This window comes from Coregonus lavaretus (genome assembly GCF_964263955.1).
Source record: "Coregonus lavaretus genome assembly, chromosome: 12".
Classification (NCBI taxonomy): Eukaryota; Metazoa; Chordata; class Actinopteri; order Salmoniformes; family Salmonidae; genus Coregonus; species Coregonus lavaretus.
The window spans coordinates 37911815-37932042 of record NC_139999.1 but is presented as its reverse complement, the minus strand read 5'-3'; the positions used below and the strand labels follow the sequence as shown (position 1 = coordinate 37932042).

The following is a 20228-nucleotide window of genomic DNA, read 5'->3' as shown; positions in this document are numbered from 1 at the left end:
TAGTGGAGTGTGCGGAGGAGCGGGGTGACATGAGAGAACTTGGGAAGGTTGAACACCAGACAGGCTGCAGCGTTCTAGATAAGTTGTAGGGGTTTAATGGTACAGGCAGGGAGCCCAGCCAACAGCGAGTTGCAGTAATACAGACGGGAGATGACAAGTGCCTGGATTAGGACCTGTGCCGCTTTCTGTGTAAGGTAGGGTCATACTCTGCGAATGTTGTAGAGCATGAACCTGCAGGATCGGGTCACCGCTTTGATGTTAGCGGAGAACGACAGGGTGTTGTCCAGGGTTACGCCAAGGTTCTTTGCACTCTGGGAGGAGGACACAATGGAGTTGTCAACCGTGATGGCAAGATCATGGAGCGGGCAGTCCTTCCCCGGGAGGAAGAGCAGCTCCGTCTTGCCGAGGTTCAGCTTGAGGTGGTGATCCGACATCCACACTGATATGTCTGCCAGACATGTAGAGATGCGATTCGCCACCTGGTTATCAGAAGGGGGAAAGGAGAAAATTAATTGTGTGTCGTCTGCGTAGCAATGATAGGAGAGACCATGTGAGGATATGACAGAGCCAAGTGACTTGGTGTATAGAGAGAATAGGAGAGGGCCTAGAACTGAGCCCTGGGGGACACCAGTGGTGAGAGCACGTGGTGCGGAGACAGATTCTCGCCACGCCACCTGGTAGGAGCGACCTGTCAGGTAGGACGCAATCCAAGTGTGAGAAGCGCCGGAGATGCCCAACTCGGAGAGGGTGGAGAGGAGGATCTGATGGTTCACAGTATCAAAGGCAGCAGATAGGTCTAGAAGGTTAAGAGCAGAGGAGCGAGAGTTAGCTTTAGCAGTGCGGAGAGCCTCCGTGACACAGAGAAGAGCAGTCTCAGTTGAATGACCAGTCTTGAAACCTGACTGGTTTGGATCAAGAAGGTCATTCTGACACAACAAGAGCTAACTTTCAACAAATGCATTTACAATACTGCAGGAAATTATAATTGCATTAGCTTTATTACATAAAGGGCTTAAAATATATGTTAAAAAAACAAGTTGTGGTTTACAATCTGAGAAAAACCATCCCAGACAATCTCTGAGTATATTTCACTGTCACACAAAAGGAAAATCTGTGATGTGAAGAGAAGCACTCTGTGTGTTGAAAACAAAAACAAAGGATTTGGTCTTAAATGGCAACTCCGCCACTTTTCAACCTCATATTAATTAATTATCTCCAGCACCAATCCAGTATCTACATATGTGAAAACTGTATTTTTGATGACATCGTCAAAGTAAAACAAAAAAATATGTAAACAGTGATTTTTCGAGGTGAAGTGGGGAGCAAGGTTTTCTTACTTTTAATCCTACAGTGAGGGAAAAAAGTATTTGATCCCCTGCTGATTTTGTACGTTTGCCCACTGACAAAGACATGATCAGTCTATAATTTTAATGGTAGGTTTATTTGAACAGTGAGAGACAGAATAACAACAACAAAATCCTGAAAAACGCATGTCAAAAATGTTATAAATTGATTTGCATTTTAATGAGGTAAATAAGTATTTGACCCCTCTGCAAAACATGATTTAGTACTTGGTGGCAAAACCCTTGTTGGCAATCACAGAGGTCAGACCTTTTTTAGTTGTTGGCCACCAGGTTTGCACACATCTCAGGAGGGATTTTGTCCCACTCCTCTTTGCAGATCTTCTCCAAGTCATTAAGGTTTCGAGGCTGACGTTTGGCAACTCGAACCTTCAGCTCCCTCCACAGATTTTCTATGGAATTAAGGTCTGGAGACTGGCTAGGCCACTCCAGGACCTTAATGTGCTTCTTCTTGAGCCACTCCTTTGTTGTCTTGGCCGTGTGTTTTGGGTAATTGTCATGCTGGAATACCCATCCACGACCCATTTTCAATGACCATGGCCCCGTCCATCGTCCCTTTGATGCGGTGAAGTTGTCCTGTCCCCTTAGCAGAAAAACACCCCCAAAGCATAATGTTTCCACCTCCATGTTTGACGGTGGGGATGGTGTTCTTGGGGTCATAGGCAGCATTCCTCCTCCTCCAAACACGGCGAGTTGAGTTGATGCCAAAGAGCTCCATTTTGGTCTCATCTGACCACAACACTTTCACCCAATTCTCCTCTGAATCATTCAGATGTTCATTGGCAAACTTCAGACGGACCTGTATATGTGCTTTCTTGAGCAGGCAGACCTTGTGGGCGCTGCAGGATTTCAGTCCTTCACGGCGTAGTGTGTTACCAATTGTTTTCTTGGTGACTATGGTCCCAGCTGCCTTGAGATCATTGACAAGATCCTGCCGTGTAGTTCTGGGCTGATTCCTCACTGTTCTCATGATCATTGCAACTCCACGAGGTGAGATCTTGCATGGAGCCCCAGGCCGAGGGAGATTGACAGTGCTTTTGTGTTTCTTCCATTTGCGAATAATCGCACCAACTGTTGTCACCTTCTCACCAAGCTGCTTGGCGATGGTCTTGTAGCCCATTCCAGCCTTGTGTAGGTCTACAATCTTGTCCCTGACATCCTTGGAGAGCTCTTTGGTCTTGGCCATGGTGGAGAGTTTGGAATCTGATTGATTAATTGCTTCTGTGGACAGGTGTCTTTTATACAGGTAACAAGATGAGATTAGGAGCACTCCCTTTAAGAGTGTGCTCCTAATCTCAGCTCGTTACCTGTATAAAAGACACCTGGGAGCCAGAAATCTTTCTGATTGAGAGGGGGTCAAATACTTATTTCCCTCATTAAAATGCAAATCAATTTATTACATTTTTGACATGCGTTTTTCAGGATTCTTTTGTTGTTATTCTGTCTCTCACTGTTCAAATAAACCTACCATTAAAATTATAGACTGATCATTTCTTTGTCAGTGGGCAAACGTACAATATCAGCAGGGGATCAAAAAAAAAATCCTCACTGTACCCTGTGATGTCAGAGAGAAGCATTTTTTTTTACCTTTCATTTTAACCACAGATCATAGAAACATGCACTACCAGTCAAAAGTTTGGACACACCTACTCATTCAAGGGTTTTTCTTTATTTTTACAATTTTTTTACATTGTAGAATAATAGTGAAGACATCCAAACTATGAAATAACACATATGGAATCATGTAGTAACCAAAAAAGTGTTAAAAAACAAATCAGAATATATTTTATATTTGAGATTCTTCAAATAGGTACCCTTTGTCTTGATGACAGCTTTGCACACTCTTGGCATTCTCTCAATCAGCTTCATGAGGTAGTCACCTAGAATGCATTTCAATTAACAGGTGTGCCTTGTTAAACGTTAATTTGTGGAACTTCTTTCCTTCTTAATGCGTTTGAGCCAATCAGTTGTGTTGTGACAAGGTAGGGGAGTATACAGAAGATAGCCCTATTTGGTAAAAGACCAAGTCCATATTATGGCAAGAACAGCTCAAATAAGCAAAGAGAAATTACAGTCTATCATTACTTTAAGACATGAAGGTCAGTCAATATGGAAAATGTTAAGAACTTTTAAAGTTTCTTCAAGTGCAGTCGCAAAAACCATCAAATGCTATGATGAAACTGGCTCTCATGAGGACTGCCACAGGAATGGAAGACCCAGAGTTACCTCTGCTGCAGAGGATAAGTTCATTAGAGTTACCAGCATCAGAAATTGCAGCCCAAATAAATGCTTCACAGAGTTCAAGTCACAGACACATCTCAACATCAACTGTTCAGAGGGGTCTGTGTGAATCAGGCCTTCATGGTCGAATTGTTGCAAAGAAACCTCTACTAAAGGACACCAATAAGAAGAAGAGACCTGCTTGGGCCAAGAAACACGAGCAATGGACATTAGACTGGTGGAAATTTGTCCTTTGGTCTGGAGTCCAAATGTGAGATTTTTGGTTCCAACCGCTGTGTCCTTGTGAGACGCGGTGTGGGTGAACGGATGATCTCTGCATGTGTAGTTCCCACCGTAAAGCATGGAGGAGGTGTTATGGTGTGGGGGTGCTTTGCTGGTGACACTGTCTGTGATTCATTTAGAATTCAAGGCACACTTAACCAGCATGGCTACCACAGCATTCTACAGCGATACGCCATCCCATCTGGTTTGGGCTTAGTGGGACTATAATTTGTTTTTCAACAGGACAATGACCCAACACACCTCCAGGCTGTGTAAGGGCTATTTGACCAAGGAGAGTGATGGAGTGCTGCATCAGATGACCTGGCCTCCACAATCACCCGACCTCAACCCAATTGAGATGGTTTGGAATGAGTTGGGCCACATAGTGAAAGAAAAGCAGCCAACAAGTGCTCAGCATATGTGGGAACTCCTTCAAGACTTTTGGAAAAGCATTCCAGGTGAAGCTGGTTGAGAGAATGCCAAGTGTGCAAAGCTGTCATCAAGGCAAAGGGTGGCTACTTTGAAGAATTTCAAATATAAAATATATTTTGATTTGTTTAACACTTTTTTGGTTACTACATGATTCCATATGTGTTATTTCATAGTTTTGACATCTTCACTATTTTTCTACAATGTGTAAAATAGTAAAAATAAAGAAAAACCCTTGAATGAGTAGGTGCGTCCAAACTTCTGACTGGTACTGTATGTAGACAATGGTTTGGTGCCGGAGATAATGAATATGATGTTGAAAAGTGGCAGAGTTGCCCTTTAAGACTCCAGACGGGCCAACTTATTGTTAAGAGTTCAACAACTTAGTGATATAAAACCCCTTAGCACCAATGCTAGAGGAAAAAGATGGTGTAGAAACATTACACTGCATTGTCCTGATTTCCAACGCAATTCAAATTAAACCTCTTATCTCACACAAGTTCAGAATTAAGATCCAAAAATGTGAAAGGTCCAGAGATAGGTTATGTTTTGTAAAATTGGTTTTCAGACTATGAAAAGGAAAGAGAAAGTGTGTTGAAAATCAGCAGACAACCATTAACACTCAGCATGCTGCTTACTAAAGTAGGTTTACGTTTAATTTGACCATAGACTACAGTCACGGCACCAACGAGCACAGTCAGGCACACACACAGTGACAGCATCCTGTCATAACACAGCTGGTGGCTGAGAGGGGCCATCTGCTCTCCACAGCATCACATCATATACACGCAACACTTTAAAACCAATATGATCATGCTAAGCGAGGAATGATTATCAGATACTTGCTGCTCCGTAGCATGGCTCAGTAGGCCTACTCCCATGTGCTTTCTTGTCATGTTAACTTCCTAACGTTGATGGTATGGTTGAGCTTTGCTGATTCCGTTCAACCCTCAAGCTCACATACTTTAATGAGGAATAAAATAGAACACCATATTTGGTTCTCTTCTTTACATGTATGACTAGTTTGTTATTGTACCATGTTCAATGTTTATCATTCAACTGGCTCAACTAAAACTGCACTTTTTTCTCTCTCAACTGGATAGGACATAACCGAAAAGCATGTGCATGACAACATTTTACATTTTTACATTTTAGTCATTTAGCAGACGCTCTTATCCAGAGTGAGTGCATACATTTTCATACAACCACTTCTCTACATTCATCATGTGATAATATCACAATTTAATACAATTATGAAACCATTCATATCTTTGTAACACTTTAAACTAAACTCTGCTTCAAACTGTCTCAAAGAAAGTGGTATCTTAGTCAGTGGGTCAAGGAAGAAGTTAGCATTCACTGTTAGATGTGTAGTACATCTTTACAAATAAATACAGCAACCAGAACCACTTCAGTCCATCTCCAAGTCCTTGAATCCATTGAGAGGTGTGCAATCTTCCAACTCTAAGCATCTCTGTCTCTAGATACAACTACTGTGTTACCCAGTCCCACCAAGTCTTTGGGCACAAATGTCATACCCCACATCATACTGGACAGATAACTGTAGGTGAACAGTTCACAGGGAGTAAGCCAGTGTCACAGAGTGGGGTCAGGTCAGAGGTTAGACTTAGGTCCACTGTTGACTGGGATGGCCCTGAGCTCAGTCCGCATGCACAGGTACTCTCCAATCACGGCCATCAGAGCCATGCAGGCCACGTTGACCAGCCACCAGGACAAGGCCGCCGGGAGGTGGGCGTTGTAGATCCAACAGCCTATCATGTGGAAGAAGTGCACAGTGATGGTGAAGTCCAGACACTGCTTCCCTCGACGGATGAAGAACCACAGGCCCATGGCACTAACGAAACAGGGAGACAGATGCACGATGAAGGACAACATGCCTCAAAACAGGTTGGTCTTTCAATTAAAGTATGTGTGTAAATGTAAAAAAGTATTTAATTCATAGCTCAGTTTGGCAAAATTACCAATACTTCAGGATTTTGACAATGAGGCCCCAGTCAGATTAACTTGTGGATACCATTTGTATGTCTCTGTGTCCAGTGTGAAGGAAGTTAGAGGTAGTTTTGCGAGCCAATGCTATCTAGTGTTAGTGCAATGACTGGAAGTCTATGGTATGTAGTAGCATGCTTCCAGTCATTGTGCTAACACTAGTTAACAATTGCTCTAGCGCTAGTTAGCAAACTTCCTTCAAACTGCATGCAGAGACATAAAAATGGTATCCACAAGTTCATCTGACTCTGGGGAAGTAGATAAAGTATCCCTTTAAGATTTTAGTCTATTATAGAGCATAATGGATTATTGACCTCATAACAAGCCAGCCTTTCATCAATGGTATATGACTGGACTTCTTCATACCAGTGTTGAGTGAACATGTAGCACTCAGATTTAGGCTAGGGAGTCCAATCAAAAACGCATATTTTGACAAATGGGTAAAATAATATGTTAATTGTGTAGATACTCCAAATGGTCCAAACCTCATGTCTCTATCATAATCTGTTAAAAAAGTTATTGGAATTTTTACCCTTGTAGGATGGCCAGGATTAAGGTGACTAAATCAATTGAGACGACAAATAAATGGTCAAAAATCTGGAAAATAGCATTGCGTCAGCTAGGCTGGACGCTGTGCGAGAATTAAGGCTAAACTGACAGGCTCACAGTTGAATTCATATTTCTTCTCAAATCCGGAGGAGGTAAAACAATACAGAGGTAAGAGATATCTATTTTGACACATGACATTTAGTATTTTCATATTTTAGTAGACGCTTTTCATATTAATGCGAAATTCCTGTTCTTTTTCGAAGATTTCTCACAAAATCGAAGCACCGCAAGTTTTTTTAAATTTTCAAAGCCTTTTACATTTAATTCAGTTCGGGTCATACTAATTTAGCTTTTTGCGACCAGCGGAAACAACTTTACAGACGATCACAACAACATGTAAAATCCTCAAAAGTCCCTGCGAGAAAGCGCACCGCTCTGTCAACTGAGCTCGGTGCTTATTATCGGATGTATTAGGTTACGAAATCTGACTGTTTGGGTACAATGTTAATGATATGTTAGAGAAGGACTCCACTGAACAATTCAGAACATGAATAATCATAAAATTTATTTTACAACTTAAGGAATTGAAATGTCATCACCAAATCGCGCTTTCACCCAGAGTGGGTGGACAACACGGCCTCTGCAGAAGTCAGGGCATTCATACTTCTTGCACTTCGAGGAGAAGAGCTGTTGTCAAGGAAGGAAGTTTGTGTTTATACACGACATACCGCCCCCACCTACCATCAACCAATCATGTCAATGTGGAGCTATACGGAGCCCTTCGCATTGTTACAACATTTGGGAGGTGCACGGCATCGCCATACAGAGCTTGATTTGGCCTCCGCAGTCCCACGGAGGCTCCCAATTGCGTCACACGTACGGAGACTCCGTACTTCATTTCCAAATCAAGCATAAATCGGCTTTTAGGCCCATTCACTTACCTGGTAAGCGAGTTCAAGATGAATGCCATCATTGAGAGTCTGCCCTGCATTGTTGCAAAACCAAGAACCTGCAAGCATAGAGCCATGTTGTGAATCAGTCCATTGTCAACTCAACAGACAATAAATAGGAAACCAGTTAGGACACATTCCAGGAGGACTCACCTCATAACTGAAGATCTGGTCCAGCGATCTGTTGGTTTGTACGAGACTGTCCACTCCAGCCAGCCACAGACCCAGAAAGCTGTAGTAAATGCATTGCATCAACACAATCTGGGACAAGATGAGGACCGGGTCCCAGATGTAGCTGCGGAAATGACTGCCCATTCCAAAGCTTAAGGTGGGGACACAGGGAACCCCGAACAGCTGAAAATGAGTGCAAGGCTACTCCTCTGATGTATAGGGGGTGTCAGAGATTCAAGACCTGAAATGAAATGGCAGACATTTCACAGATCCATTTTAGTGGAGCTAGCTAGTACATGATGACCTAGCTATAAGCTGTTATAAGCGTTATTCTAGTTAGCTAGCTAGGCTAACAACCTTGCTAGGCCTACTTGCCAACGAACTAGCTAACTATGTGACATAACAAACTCGTGTTTTACATACCTCTTATTTAAAAAAATATAGCTACCTGACAACTTTGATAGCTGACCTAGATTGGCTGACTGGCTTGCTAGCAGTACGTGAACAACTGGTTGATAGCTTCCTAGCTAGCATTCCGGAAGATACCGACCCTACCATTTCGCTTGTTTACACTGACTGAGCTGCACTGAGGTCGGAACGCAATCGTGGTTACATTAACATTTTTACATTTACATTTTAGTCATTTAGCAGACGCTCTTATCCAGAGCGACTTACAGGAGCAATTAGGGTTAAGTGCCTTGCTTAAGGGCACATCGACAGATTTTTCACCTAGTCGGCTCGGGGATTAGAACCAGCGACCTTTCGGTTACTGGCACAACGCTCTTACCCACTAAGCTACCTGCCGCCAATTAAGACACCTTTGGAGCTGGCGAGAGATACGAGTCGGAAAACGTACCTCAATGCAGGGATGGCATATGCCATGTACTCCAAGTGTTACCTTTATCCACCGAGAAGATTGAAATACTGCTCGGGTTTTTCAGAAAACTGCCCTTTTCGTCCTCATGCTAGCTACCAGTAGCCATTATGGAATGGCATGTTGCATTGAACAAAGGAGCACTAGTAGTATTTCCATCTTCTCCATGGAGCAGTGTGGATAAAGGTCAAATTTGGAGTACAGTGGCATATCATATCCTTGCATTGAGGTACGTTTTTACCGACCCCATATCTTGCGCTGGCTCCATGGTATCTTAATGTAACCATGGCGGTTTTCCGAGCTCAGTGTAAACAAGCTTAACGGTAGGGTCGGTATCTTCTGCCTGTCAACCTAGCTAGCTAACGTTGCTAGCAACATACCTAACATAACTAGCTGGCTTGTTAGCAGTAGGTATTATTGAGTTCACAAAGCGTCGCCTACTTTTACTGATATTCAATATCTGGTCGGAGTGTTAGGTAGTGAGATATCCAAAAGTACAACAGACATTAAATCCCACCATAAAGCTACGAGATAACGTGGAGCTGATCACGAATACCAGAAAAGAGAAAACGGCAACAAAATCGACCCGGAAGTGATTTCCCTCTATAAACTATTAATTTCACAATAAAAGTATGTTGTATCTGGAATGGGAAGGGAAATCCGGCTATTTGAAAAATTATTGAATAAAAATGTTGAATACAACCGTTTTTTTTCACTGCTTTTGGCTGCCGAGGTTACTACTTCTGGTGTTAAGATTTTGTTTTAAGGCCTTTACAAGTTGCAGTAGTGTATTTCATTCTTCTGTGACTTATTTTTACACAAATTCCTAGATATCACATTTCTTTCCTCCTTTTCTCCCACTTTACTGGATGCGCCCTGTAAACATAATACATATTTGTATAACCATTGCAAAATAAATTCCTCACCCTTTCTGGCCATTATGGGTTCATATGAAAAATGTATGCACTCACTAACTGTAAGTCGCTCTGGATAAGAGCGTCTGCTAAATGACTAAAATGTAAATGTAATATTCCCGAAGTATCCTACAACAAATACCATGTGCATCGCTCATTTAATTGGGCCTATTAGATAGAGCAAAATACTTCAAATAATAGCCTATGAATAAGATAGAGAACGTGTTTTATAACATACAGTATAATTAAACAGGTAAACTGACAGTTCCATCTTTTGCATTGAAGTGTGTATGGCTAACACTGTAAGTAGACAATGTTTCAGAATTCGCAGGCAGTGCAGCATATAGGTTCAAGCAGGGGCGGCCTGTTCAATAGGGCGATATGGGCGACGCACTGCCAAACGGGAAAAGGAAGGGATTTTTTTTCTAATCAATTATATCACGGCAACAGTAGTTATCAGTGTTGTAATCTAGACGTCTGATCTGCCACAGTGCCACACTGCCACTAAATGTCCAATTGCTTCAAATGGCCACCCCCCCTTTTGGGGCGATTTCAGTCAGGTTGAAAATCGCCCAGAAGTCTGTCATAGACTCCCATGTAAAATCTATTTTTTTCAAATTTCAGAGCTTTCAATACAATCTCTATGGGTGTCTGAGGGCTTGCACTTACGCGCTTTCGTCATACGTAACATAACCATGAACGTAACAACTCGATTGTGTCTTTGAAAGAAGTTCCTTTTTGTCGGCGAACAAATGAAGATAAATTGGCAACGAAACAATTAGGACCTCCCAGACCAAATTTAATAATTCAACAGGTTTCTACTAAAGGCGGAAAGTCCTACACCCGAGGATTTTCCAAAAATTGGTACGAACGAAAAAAGACATTGCCACTCAACTGGATGAGGGATACAGGCTAGCTGTCCGCCGCCACAACGATGAGGTTAGTGTTGATAATCACAAGTTTACTGGAGAACTGAGACCAAGTAGAGACTTTGGACAGGGTGGATATGGTATAATAAAGGCAGTTTATTCAGAGGTAAAGATATCTGGAATCGCGTGCACGGACCCGTTCGTCAAACTCTTAGGGAGCTATACATTAAGCCCCATTACTTACCATATCAGATAAGAGAAATTGCTGCAGCTACATATATTTTACATCCTGGCCCTACATAGTTCACTATTTGCATCACTTACCAAAATATTACATGTGGTCATATATGCTTGGAAAGTGGAGATGCCATAGAACGTCAAAAAAGTAAACATTGCTGGAGACACATTGCCGTTTTGGAGAAGACATCGCGTTTGCTAGCGAAGAGATTTGTTGTGGCAAATGAACTTGGGCTGGGAATTGCCAGGAACCTCACGATAAGATATATGCATTGCGAGTCTCATGATTCTATACGTATTGCGATTCGATACTGTGATTTTATTGCGCACCATATGTCTGTTGCAGAGGGATCAGAAAGCCATGAGAACGAGTTTTGATCAGTCATGGAAATAAAAGTGCTGAAAACAAATTGGCTCCCAATGTGAAAAGATTGAGAACAAGCTATGAAGGAACAATAATGGTGTTTTGGTGCAGGTACAGCCAACTAGCGCTAAAATATTGCGATATTGTCAATACAGTATATCGTAAAGTATCACTATGTAACTCGATTTCTTTCACCCCAATCCCTCAAATTAACGGTAAATAACTGAATTGTTTGCCCCACATTTAGCTAAGATGATTAGCTAGCCAGCTAAAATGTTTTATTTAGTTAGCAGTCGCATCTACAATAGTTTACTGTCAATAACATGTCTCCAACAATGACGTGGTGTCTCCAATTGTGTTGACATTTTACAATTGCGATGCGCATCCATGAGTATCCACTTTCTGTAGCTCAGCTGGTAGAGCACTGCGCTTGTAACGCCAAGGTAGTGGGTTCGATCCCCGGGACCACCCATACACAAAAATGTATGCACGCATGACTGTAAGTCGCTTTGGATAAAAGCGTCTGCTAAATGGCATATTATTATTATTATTATTATTATCTGAAGAGAGCCCCGAAACATTGTGTGCAGACATTTTAAAAAGATGAAACTGAGGGCTCCACCAACCCTGGTAAGCCAACACTTTTGAGATCAGTCAATAAATGCTTCTGGTATTGACTTATATGCTGCCCCTGTCTTCATGTTGTTGCTGGACATATCTTTTTTAAAATGTGTGTAGGTCACCTAAATCATCAGAAAAATTGCCCCCCCTGAGAATTTTTTCAGGAGCCGCCACTGGGTTCAAGAAAAAATCAATGCAAAACATTAGGCACTAACAAATAATCAAACGATCTGTTTACAGGTCCTCAGCAATTCGAAATTGTTTTTGTCTTTCTGAATCTTTTTGTTTGTCAGATAGCCGAGGCCTACAGCAAATGTCGCTGCAAAAGTTTAACATTCTGCCATCAAACCGCCAAAGACATTTGATCAAGTTCGCCATTGCTATTTCCTTTTAGAAACTGCCTCAGCCTAATTCCAATACTTCCAAAGTATACAACAAATAGGGGCTTTATTGTCACCATAAAAGGTGAATGATGGGCATTTTTCAGGTGGAGGTATTGAGGAGTATACCTCAGTCACCGGCTTCATCAATAAGTGCATCGACGACGTCATCACCACAGTGACCGTATGTACATATCCCAACCAGAAGCCATGGATTACAGGCAACATCCACACCAAGCTAAAGGCTAGAGCTGCTGCTTTCAAGGAGTGGGACACTAATCCGGACGCATAAGAAATCCCGCTATGCCCTCAGACGAACCATCAAACAGGCAAAGCGTCAATACAGGACTAAGATTGAATCCTACTACACCGGCTCTGACGTTCGTCGGATGTGGCAGGGCTTGCAAACTATTATGGACTACAAAGGGAAACCCAGCCGCGAGCTGCCCAGTGATGCGAGCCTACCAGATGGGCTAAATGCCTTTATGCTCGCTTCGAGGCAAGCAACACTGAAGCATGCATGAGAGCACCAGCTGTTCCGGACAACTCTGTGATCACGCTCTCTGTAGCCAATGTGAGCAAGACCTTTAAACAGGTCAACATTCACAAGGCCGCGGGGCCAGACGGATTACCAGGACGTGCACTGACATTTTCAACCTCTCCCTGACCGAGTCTGTAATTCCTGCATGTTTCAAGCAGACCACCATAGTCCCTGTGCCCAAGAAAGCGAAGGTAACCTGCCTAAAGACTACCGCCCCATAGCACTCACGTCGGTAGCCATGAAGTGCTTTGAAAGGCTGGTCATGGCTCACATCAACACCATCATCCCGGAAACCCTAGACCAATTCTAATTCGCATACCGTCCCAACAGATCCACAGATGATGCAATCTCAATCGTACTCCACACTGCCCTTTCCCATCTGGACAAAAGGAACACCTACAGTGAGGGAAAAAAGTATTTGATCCCCTGCTGATTTTGTACGTTTGCCTACTGACAAAGAAATGATCAGTCTATAATTTTAATGGTAGGTTTATTTGAACAGTGAGAGACAGAATAACAACAAAAAAATCCAGAAAAACGCATGTAAAAAATGTTATGAATTGATTTGCATTTTAATGAGGGAAATAAGTATTTGAACATTCAGCTCCTTCCACAGATTTTCTATGGGATTAAGGTCTGGAGACTGGCTAGGCCACTCCAGGTCCTTAATGTGCTTCTTCTTGAGCCACTCCTTTGTTGCCTTGGCCGTGTGTTTTGGGTCATTGTCATGCTGGAATACCCATCCACGACCCATTTTCAATGCCCTGGCTGAGGGAAGGAGGTTCTCACCCAAGACTTGATGGTACATGGCCCCGTCCATCATGCCTTTGATGCGGTGAAGTTGTCCTCTCCCCTTAGCAGAAAAACACCCCCAAAGCATAATGTTTCCACCTCCATGTTTGACGGTGGGGATGGTGTTCTTGGGGTCATAGGCAGCATTCCTCCTCCTCCAAACACAGCGTGTTGAGTTGATGCCAAAGAGCTCCATTTTGGTCTCATCTGACCACAACACTTTCACCCAGATTTCCTCTGAATCATTCAGATGTTCACTGGCAAACTTCAGACGGCCCTGTATATATGCTTTCTTGAGCAGGGGGACGTTGCGGGCGCTGCAGGAATTCAGTCCTTCACGGCGTAGTGTGTTACCAATTGTTTTCTTGGTGACTATGGTCCCAGCTGCCTTGAGATCATTGACAAGATCCTCCTGTGTAGTTCTGGGCTAATTCCTCACTGTTCTCATGATCATTGCAACTCCACGAGGTGAGATCTTGCATGGAGCCCCAGGCCGAGGGAGATTGACAGTTCTTTTGTGTTTCTTCCATTTGCGAATAATCGCACCAACTGTTGTCACCTTCTCACCAAGCTGCTTGGCGATGGTCTTGTAGCCCATTCCAGCCTTGTGTAGGTCTACAATCTTGTCCCTGACATCATTGGAGAGCTCTTTGGTCTTGGCCATGGTGGAGAGTTTGGAATCTGATTGATTGATCGCTTCTGTGGACAGGTGTCTTTTATACAGGTAACAAACTGAGATTAGGAGCACTCCCTTTAAGAGTGTGCTCCTAATCTCAGCTCGTTACCTGTATAAAAGACATCTGGGAGCCAGAAATCTTTCTGATTGAGAGGGGGTCAAATACTTATTTCCCTCATTAAAATGCAAATCAATTTATAACATTTTTGACATGCGTTTTCCTGGATTTTTTTGTTGTTATTCTGTCTCTCACTGTTCAAATAAACCTACCATTAAAATTATCGACTGATCATTTCTTTGTCAGTGGGCAAACGTACAATATCAGCAGGGGATCAAATACTTTTTTTCCCTCACTGTACATACATACATACATACACACATACACACATACATACATACATACATACATACATACATACATACATACATAACATATACAGATAAATAAATACAGAAAAAAAAGAAACAGAAGGCATTTTAACCCAGTCTGGCACAAAGAGAAGAATAATATGAGAGACTAAACACAATCTATATACACACGTGCCATTTACCACATAGAAGCTAAATATTTTTACAATTTAATTATAGGTAGCCCTTTTTCTTTTATTCCAGGCTTTATATAAATATTCCGCAAACGGAAATACACAATGGACAAAAAAACATTTTAGTTTCTCCTCATCGCTCAGCCACATAATGCCAGGGTATATCTGGTGTGCTGTCTGGAATAAGAGCAAGCGTATATCGTGGTAGAAAGGGCAATAGAGGATAAAATCAGTTTCATTCTCTATTTCTTCGAGGTCACAATAGTTACATAGTCTTTCCTCTTCCATTTCACCACAATACCGACCTGTTTCAATACGCAGAGGCAATATCCCTGATCTTACCTGTGCACATAGCGATCACTTGCTTTTAGGTAAGTTATACATAATATATATCTCACACACAAATTCACCCTTAATCAAACAAAAGGTTCTCAATTTAGGTTTATGATTAATCTCCTCCACCCATTTTTTCATATTGCATCAACAGTTGTATTTTAATCATATCTATGTCTCCCTTAATTTGGTTTTCATACAGATGTTCACAGTCAGACAGTTGAAAAAGGTCAGACATTTCAGTTGCCCAGGCTCCCCTATGGATAGATCCCATTGAAAAACCTGAGTGCAAAATCCCTTGTTTGATCCCATGTTGTTTCAGTGTGCTTCTTAGGCCAAGTGAGATGGAAGACCTGTAGACCAGCTCCCTTTTCGACTGCCAAGCCCAACCGCGCCCTCATAGATGAGCCGATTACCCTAGAGGGACGTCACCTCCCCCTCACTCACCTATTACGGTGTGTGCCTGCATGCATAACGAGGACGGTGACCTGTGGGAAAAGCTCTCTCACTACAACACAGATGGGAGGGGTGTCGTCAACTGTGAGTCACATGACTGAGCTACAGTATGCAGGGGCTGGGAATCTGACAGCAAAGTGTTTTTATTTGAAGTATTATCCTCTCCTCTCAGACTATCTCACCCTCTCTTCATCTTCTCCTCACAGTGACCAGGGATGAGTCTGTAGGGGGTTCCTATGTGGGCTGTGAGCCCATGGGACTATTCTGGGCCCTGCAGCCTGCACCTGGAGAGAGAGAGAGGGTCTGAGGTGGGAATAGGGAAAATAACTAACAAATCGTGCAAAGCCATGGTCACATTGAATATGATTCAGAGACAAATGCTTTTGATCAACAAAGTCAATCAACATAAAATATATTTTTTAAAGGGATAGTTAATAGAAATAATAAAGTTACATATATATTGGTCCAGGAGTGGTTGGATACACTCTTTGTTTGTATGCAAAGCCCATGATAGTGACAGTTTCATCTGTGTATTTTCCCACAGGCTGTGGAAGAAAAACTTTGAGACTCCATACTCTGCACAGTTGTCCTTATTAGAGGGTCACATTCCGGTTCCATCCAGTCAGGGTTCCAACAAGGAGCAGTGACAGAGAGGGGAACAGGAGCTGGCTGCAGTGACTGTGGAACATTGGTACATGGCACCAGGCGTCCAGAGAATAGAGATTCAGCAGAACAGAGTAGTGGGGACCTTGTTCTTACCCCCAGGTGTTTTTGTTAAATTGTACATATCAAATCATATTTAGAATCTTAGATTATAGCAGAATATATATTACAGAGTGTCTTTACACAAATTATTATGACTGAGACTTTATTCCAATACTCAGGGTATTTGGTGTCCTCTGTTGTTGCCTCCATAGGTCCAGGTCCATTCCCAGCCACAGAATTTGGGCATATAAGAAAGTAGAGACTAAAGGCTATAATCAAATATGAAAGGCCTATTAGTATGATGAGTAATATGAGTGTCCTTGTAGGACTGCATCTGGTTTGAAATACCTGGTATTCCCATTCACTCATTTTCTCTTTCTCAGCCCAGGTGTGTGATCTGAGTCAATGATCCAATGGGAAGTTTCAACAAACTCTCTGACAGCGAAGGCATGACAGAAAGCTTTGAAGGGTTAGTTACCATGGAAACATATAACAGAAATAAGGTTTGAGAATGAGAGTATGCCTGAAAAGATGACTTGCCTGAAAAGATGACTTGACAGGAACTAAATTAGATAATTCTCGATCTATTGTGTTATTGGTTAAAGAGGGATGCTGCTTTTTTTCTTATCCCACCCACTGTTATACTATGTTATAGGGATCAGAAGCACTGGAGTTACGATTAACAGGGCTACGCCAGTTTCAGAGAAGTGTCCACGCCCAACAACATCCCACCTGAGAACAAAGCAAAGGTACGACCCTGAGTGACCCTCTCAAATATTGATAGGGTCAAGAACCCCCTCCAGCCGGCTGCACAGAATTTAAAAAATAATAATTTTCGAGCAGAATATATTTTATTTAGAGTATCGGTGTGAGGAGTACCTGTGCAGCTTTAGTGTTTTTTTTTTGTACCAATTAATGTAGAATTTTATTCTGAGGGTTACTGGTACATTAGCCTCTCAAGAACCAGGCTTCCCTAACAGGAAAGGAGGCGTGACAACAACTTGATTAGGAGGTATTGCTACGGGAGACTAGCTGTACATCTACAAAGATATTCTCTGTCTGTGCAGGTTGAAAACCTGTGCTGCCCCCTACTGTACATTGTGGGTGAAGATGACTTGAGCTGTGCCGCTATTGAGAAGGCAGATGAGGTAGGCCTACTTCATGGGATTTCCTTACCATTAAACAGACAATATGGCATACTATGGTAGTATATATAGTTGTGGCCAAATATATTGGCACCCTTGCACTTTTCTTAAATAAGACACTATTTCTTCTAAAATAACTTCTAAAAAAGTTTTGGTCAGCACACATTGTTATTGGATTTGGACATTGCAGAACCACTTTTATTTTTGTAAACACCCCGGAGCTGGTACTTGGTTGCACAGCATTTGGCCAAGATAACTGCAGACAAACGCTTCTTGTAGCCATCATTGAGCTTGCTGCACCTTTCTACTGGCAATTTGGCCCACTTTTTAGCAGCAAACTGCTCTAATTCTTCAATATTTGTGGGGTGCCCTCCTCCAACTGCTGTTTTCTGGACTCTTCGCTGGCCGCTGCAGAACAATCCAGCATCTCTTCTTAACCATTCCTGGGTGGTTTTTGATGTGTGTTTGGGGTCGTTCAAGGCCTCCAGTACCAGAGGCAGCAAATCAAACCCACAGCATTATAAAACCTTCCCCATATTTGATTGTAGGGAGGGTGTTCTTCTCATTGAATGCTTCATTTGGTCATCAGTAAACACAGCGCTGATCTGTATTGCCAAAGCGCTCTAATTTTGTTTCATTGGTCCACAGAACATTTCCCCCAGAATGTAGGTTTATTTAGGTCGATTTTTGAGAAGTGTCTCTTTCAGCATTGGGGTATTCTTATGTTTACCAACGACCAAATAAAGCATTCAAAGAAAATAACCCTCCCTACAATCAATTATGGGGGAGGTTCGATAATGCTGTGGGGTTGCTTTGCTGCCTTTGGTACTGAGGGCCTTGAATGTGTGCAAGACATAAAATCAGCAGATTATCAAGGTGTTTTGGAGTGCAATGTTTGACCCAGTGTCCAAAAACTGTGTCTCTGTTGAAGGCTGTGGGTCTTCCAGCAGGACAACAACCCCAAACACACATAAAAAGCATCCTGGAATGCAATGACAGACAGTGACACATGGACAGACAGTGACACATTCAATACCGCCTTGAACACTCTTGCCTGCATCTAGCTTATCTAGGGTGTAATCCTTAGTCCAACAGTTGCAAACGAGAGTTTCTGTTGGACAAATTCAGGTATTTGTATCCCTGTTTCATTTGCTTCCGTTTAAGAAACGTTTTTCAACAGAATCGGTAGAATGAATACACCCCTGATCATAGCAGCCATGTTGTATTCATTCTAGCCTCTATGCACTCTCCTCCTCTCATCTTTTGCAGTTATCTTGGCCAAAGGCTGTGCAACCAAGCACTAGCTCCAGGGTGCTAATAATTTTCTCCATGCCATTTGTCTTTATTTTCTTTACAAAAATAAATGTGGTTCTGCAATGTTGAAAATCCAATAACAAGGTGTGAAGACCAAACGGTTTTTTTCAATTTAAACTTATTTGAGAAGAAATTGGGAATTACAAGGGTGCCAATATATTTGGCCGCAAATGTGTCCTAGTCATAGCTGAGTAATAACTTTTCCAATGTCGAAGTCAAAAGTCGTGACCAGTTGAATGAACAGATATTTGCTTGGTTTTCAGATTGAGAAGAAGCTTAAAGATGTTGGTAGATCCCACCTGTTCACCCGCCTGTCATATCCAGGTGCTGGTCACCTGATTGAGCCACCCTACACCCCCAACGCACATGCCTCCATGTGGACCAAACAACCACAGAAACGTGGGTCCTCCTTTCCTCCCATACACATCTTCACCTCTCTTTCATATTTAGTTTGTCATGCAGTTATGACCTTGTTTTCAGTGGTACCTTTTTATAAATAGTCATAATTGTATCCTAAAATGATAATCATACTTTGAAAGATTTGTCTTGAAGTAAATGTATTAGTCCTTTATTCTTCATTTATATATCCACTTACAAGCACTAACATATGCATTCAAATTTAAAGGGTTTCCAAAAAAGGGTATTTGACAAAATGGTAACAGACATTATAATTAACATGCAGTATCTCAGAAATGAGGGAACTACATTGCGATTAGTATTTTCAGGTTATTTCCCATGCTGTCCTGTTGTTTTTCCATATAGTGATCACTCTCTGGGGAGGGCACCTGGTACCGCATGCTGCCACCCAAGAGGACGCCTGGAAGAGGACCCTGGAATTTATGGAACGTCATCTAAGGGGAAAGGAATACAAATAGCCTTATGACCACTTTGGGATAGAACGGTACATCTCACATGGGTCACTCCACAATGCAAGACTCAAAGCTCACCCAACTGTCCAAATTCAAGTGGACTCAATGTTTTCTTTCACTATTTTCAGGATACAGATTATTGTAAGTATTTATGTATTGTTGTCATTGATTTGTTAGATTTTATATACACAACTATTATACAATAATAAAATCAATATAATGTAAACAAAGTAGTTTTATCATCATGATCTTTATGTGAGAGGGTTACACAGTATGTATGCATGTTTTGCTGGTCACACACAGACACACGGTCACTCGCTCAAGTCTTCCCCTTTATCCTCCCGAGTGGCGCAGTGGTCTAAGGTGTGCCACTAGAGATCCTAGTTTGATTCCAGGCTCTGTCGTAGCCGGCCGCGACCGGGAGACCCATGGGGCGGCACACAATTGGCCCAGCGTCATCCAGGGTAGGGGAGGGAATGGCCGGCAGGGATGTAGCTCAGTTGGTAGAGCATGGCGTTTGCAACGCCAGGGTTGTGGGTTTGATTCCCACGGGGGGCCAGTATGAAAAATAAAAAAATAATGTATGTACTCACTAACTGTAAGTCGCTCTGGATAAGAGCGTCTGCT

At 42.3% G+C, this 20228-nt stretch overlaps 1 protein-coding gene and 1 pseudogene across 4 annotated transcripts; one reads left to right on the top strand and one right to left on the bottom strand.

Annotated features, from left to right (window-relative positions):
* Positions 1-4926: 4926 nt before the first annotated feature.
* LOC311138138 (protein SYS1 homolog) lies at positions 4927-9455 on the bottom strand. Of its 3 annotated transcripts, none has more exons than XM_084172805.1 (4): positions 9285-9455; positions 7952-8210; positions 7790-7857; positions 4927-6147 (listed from the first exon to the last, which is right to left on the bottom strand). In XM_084172805.1, exons 2-4 carry the CDS (start codon positions 8111-8113, stop codon positions 5907-5909), a joined length of 471 nt encoding a protein of 156 aa, XP_084028931.1. In that variant the 5' UTR covers positions 8114-8210; positions 9285-9455; the 3' UTR covers positions 4927-5906. The 3 variants fall into 3 exon arrangements, with proteins under 3 accessions (XP_084028931.1, XP_084028932.1, XP_084028933.1); XM_084172806.1 differs by having other exon boundaries at positions 9361-9429; XM_084172807.1 differs by lacking the exons at positions 4927-6147; positions 9285-9455 and adding an exon at positions 7379-7535 and having other exon boundaries at positions 7952-8199.
* Positions 9129-19607, top strand: LOC311138824 (bile acid-CoA:amino acid N-acyltransferase-like; annotated as a pseudogene). Its single transcript has 10 exons — positions 9129-9150; positions 15435-15652; positions 15775-15876; positions 16113-16333; positions 16486-16528; positions 16662-16742; positions 16929-17022; positions 17341-17421; positions 18996-19131; positions 19495-19607. The product of its transcript is annotated as a bile acid-CoA:amino acid N-acyltransferase-like (transcript).
* Positions 19608-20228: the final 621 nt, after the last annotated feature.

Bases quoted from the DNA above. Each gene is read 5' to 3' on its own strand.
- LOC311138138 (XM_084172805.1), bottom strand. From the start codon at position 8,113: ATGGGCAGTCATTTCCGCAGCTACATCTGGGACCCGGTCCTCATCTTG. The intron at 7,858-7,951 runs GTGAGTCCTCCT...CTATGCTTGCAG, and splicing joins ACCAGATCTTCAGTTATGAG to GTTCTTGGTTTTGCAACAAT. The intron at 6,148-7,789 runs GTAAGTGAATGG...CTGTTTCGTTAG, and splicing joins ATCTTGAACTCGCTTACCAG to TGCCATGGGCCTGTGGTTCT.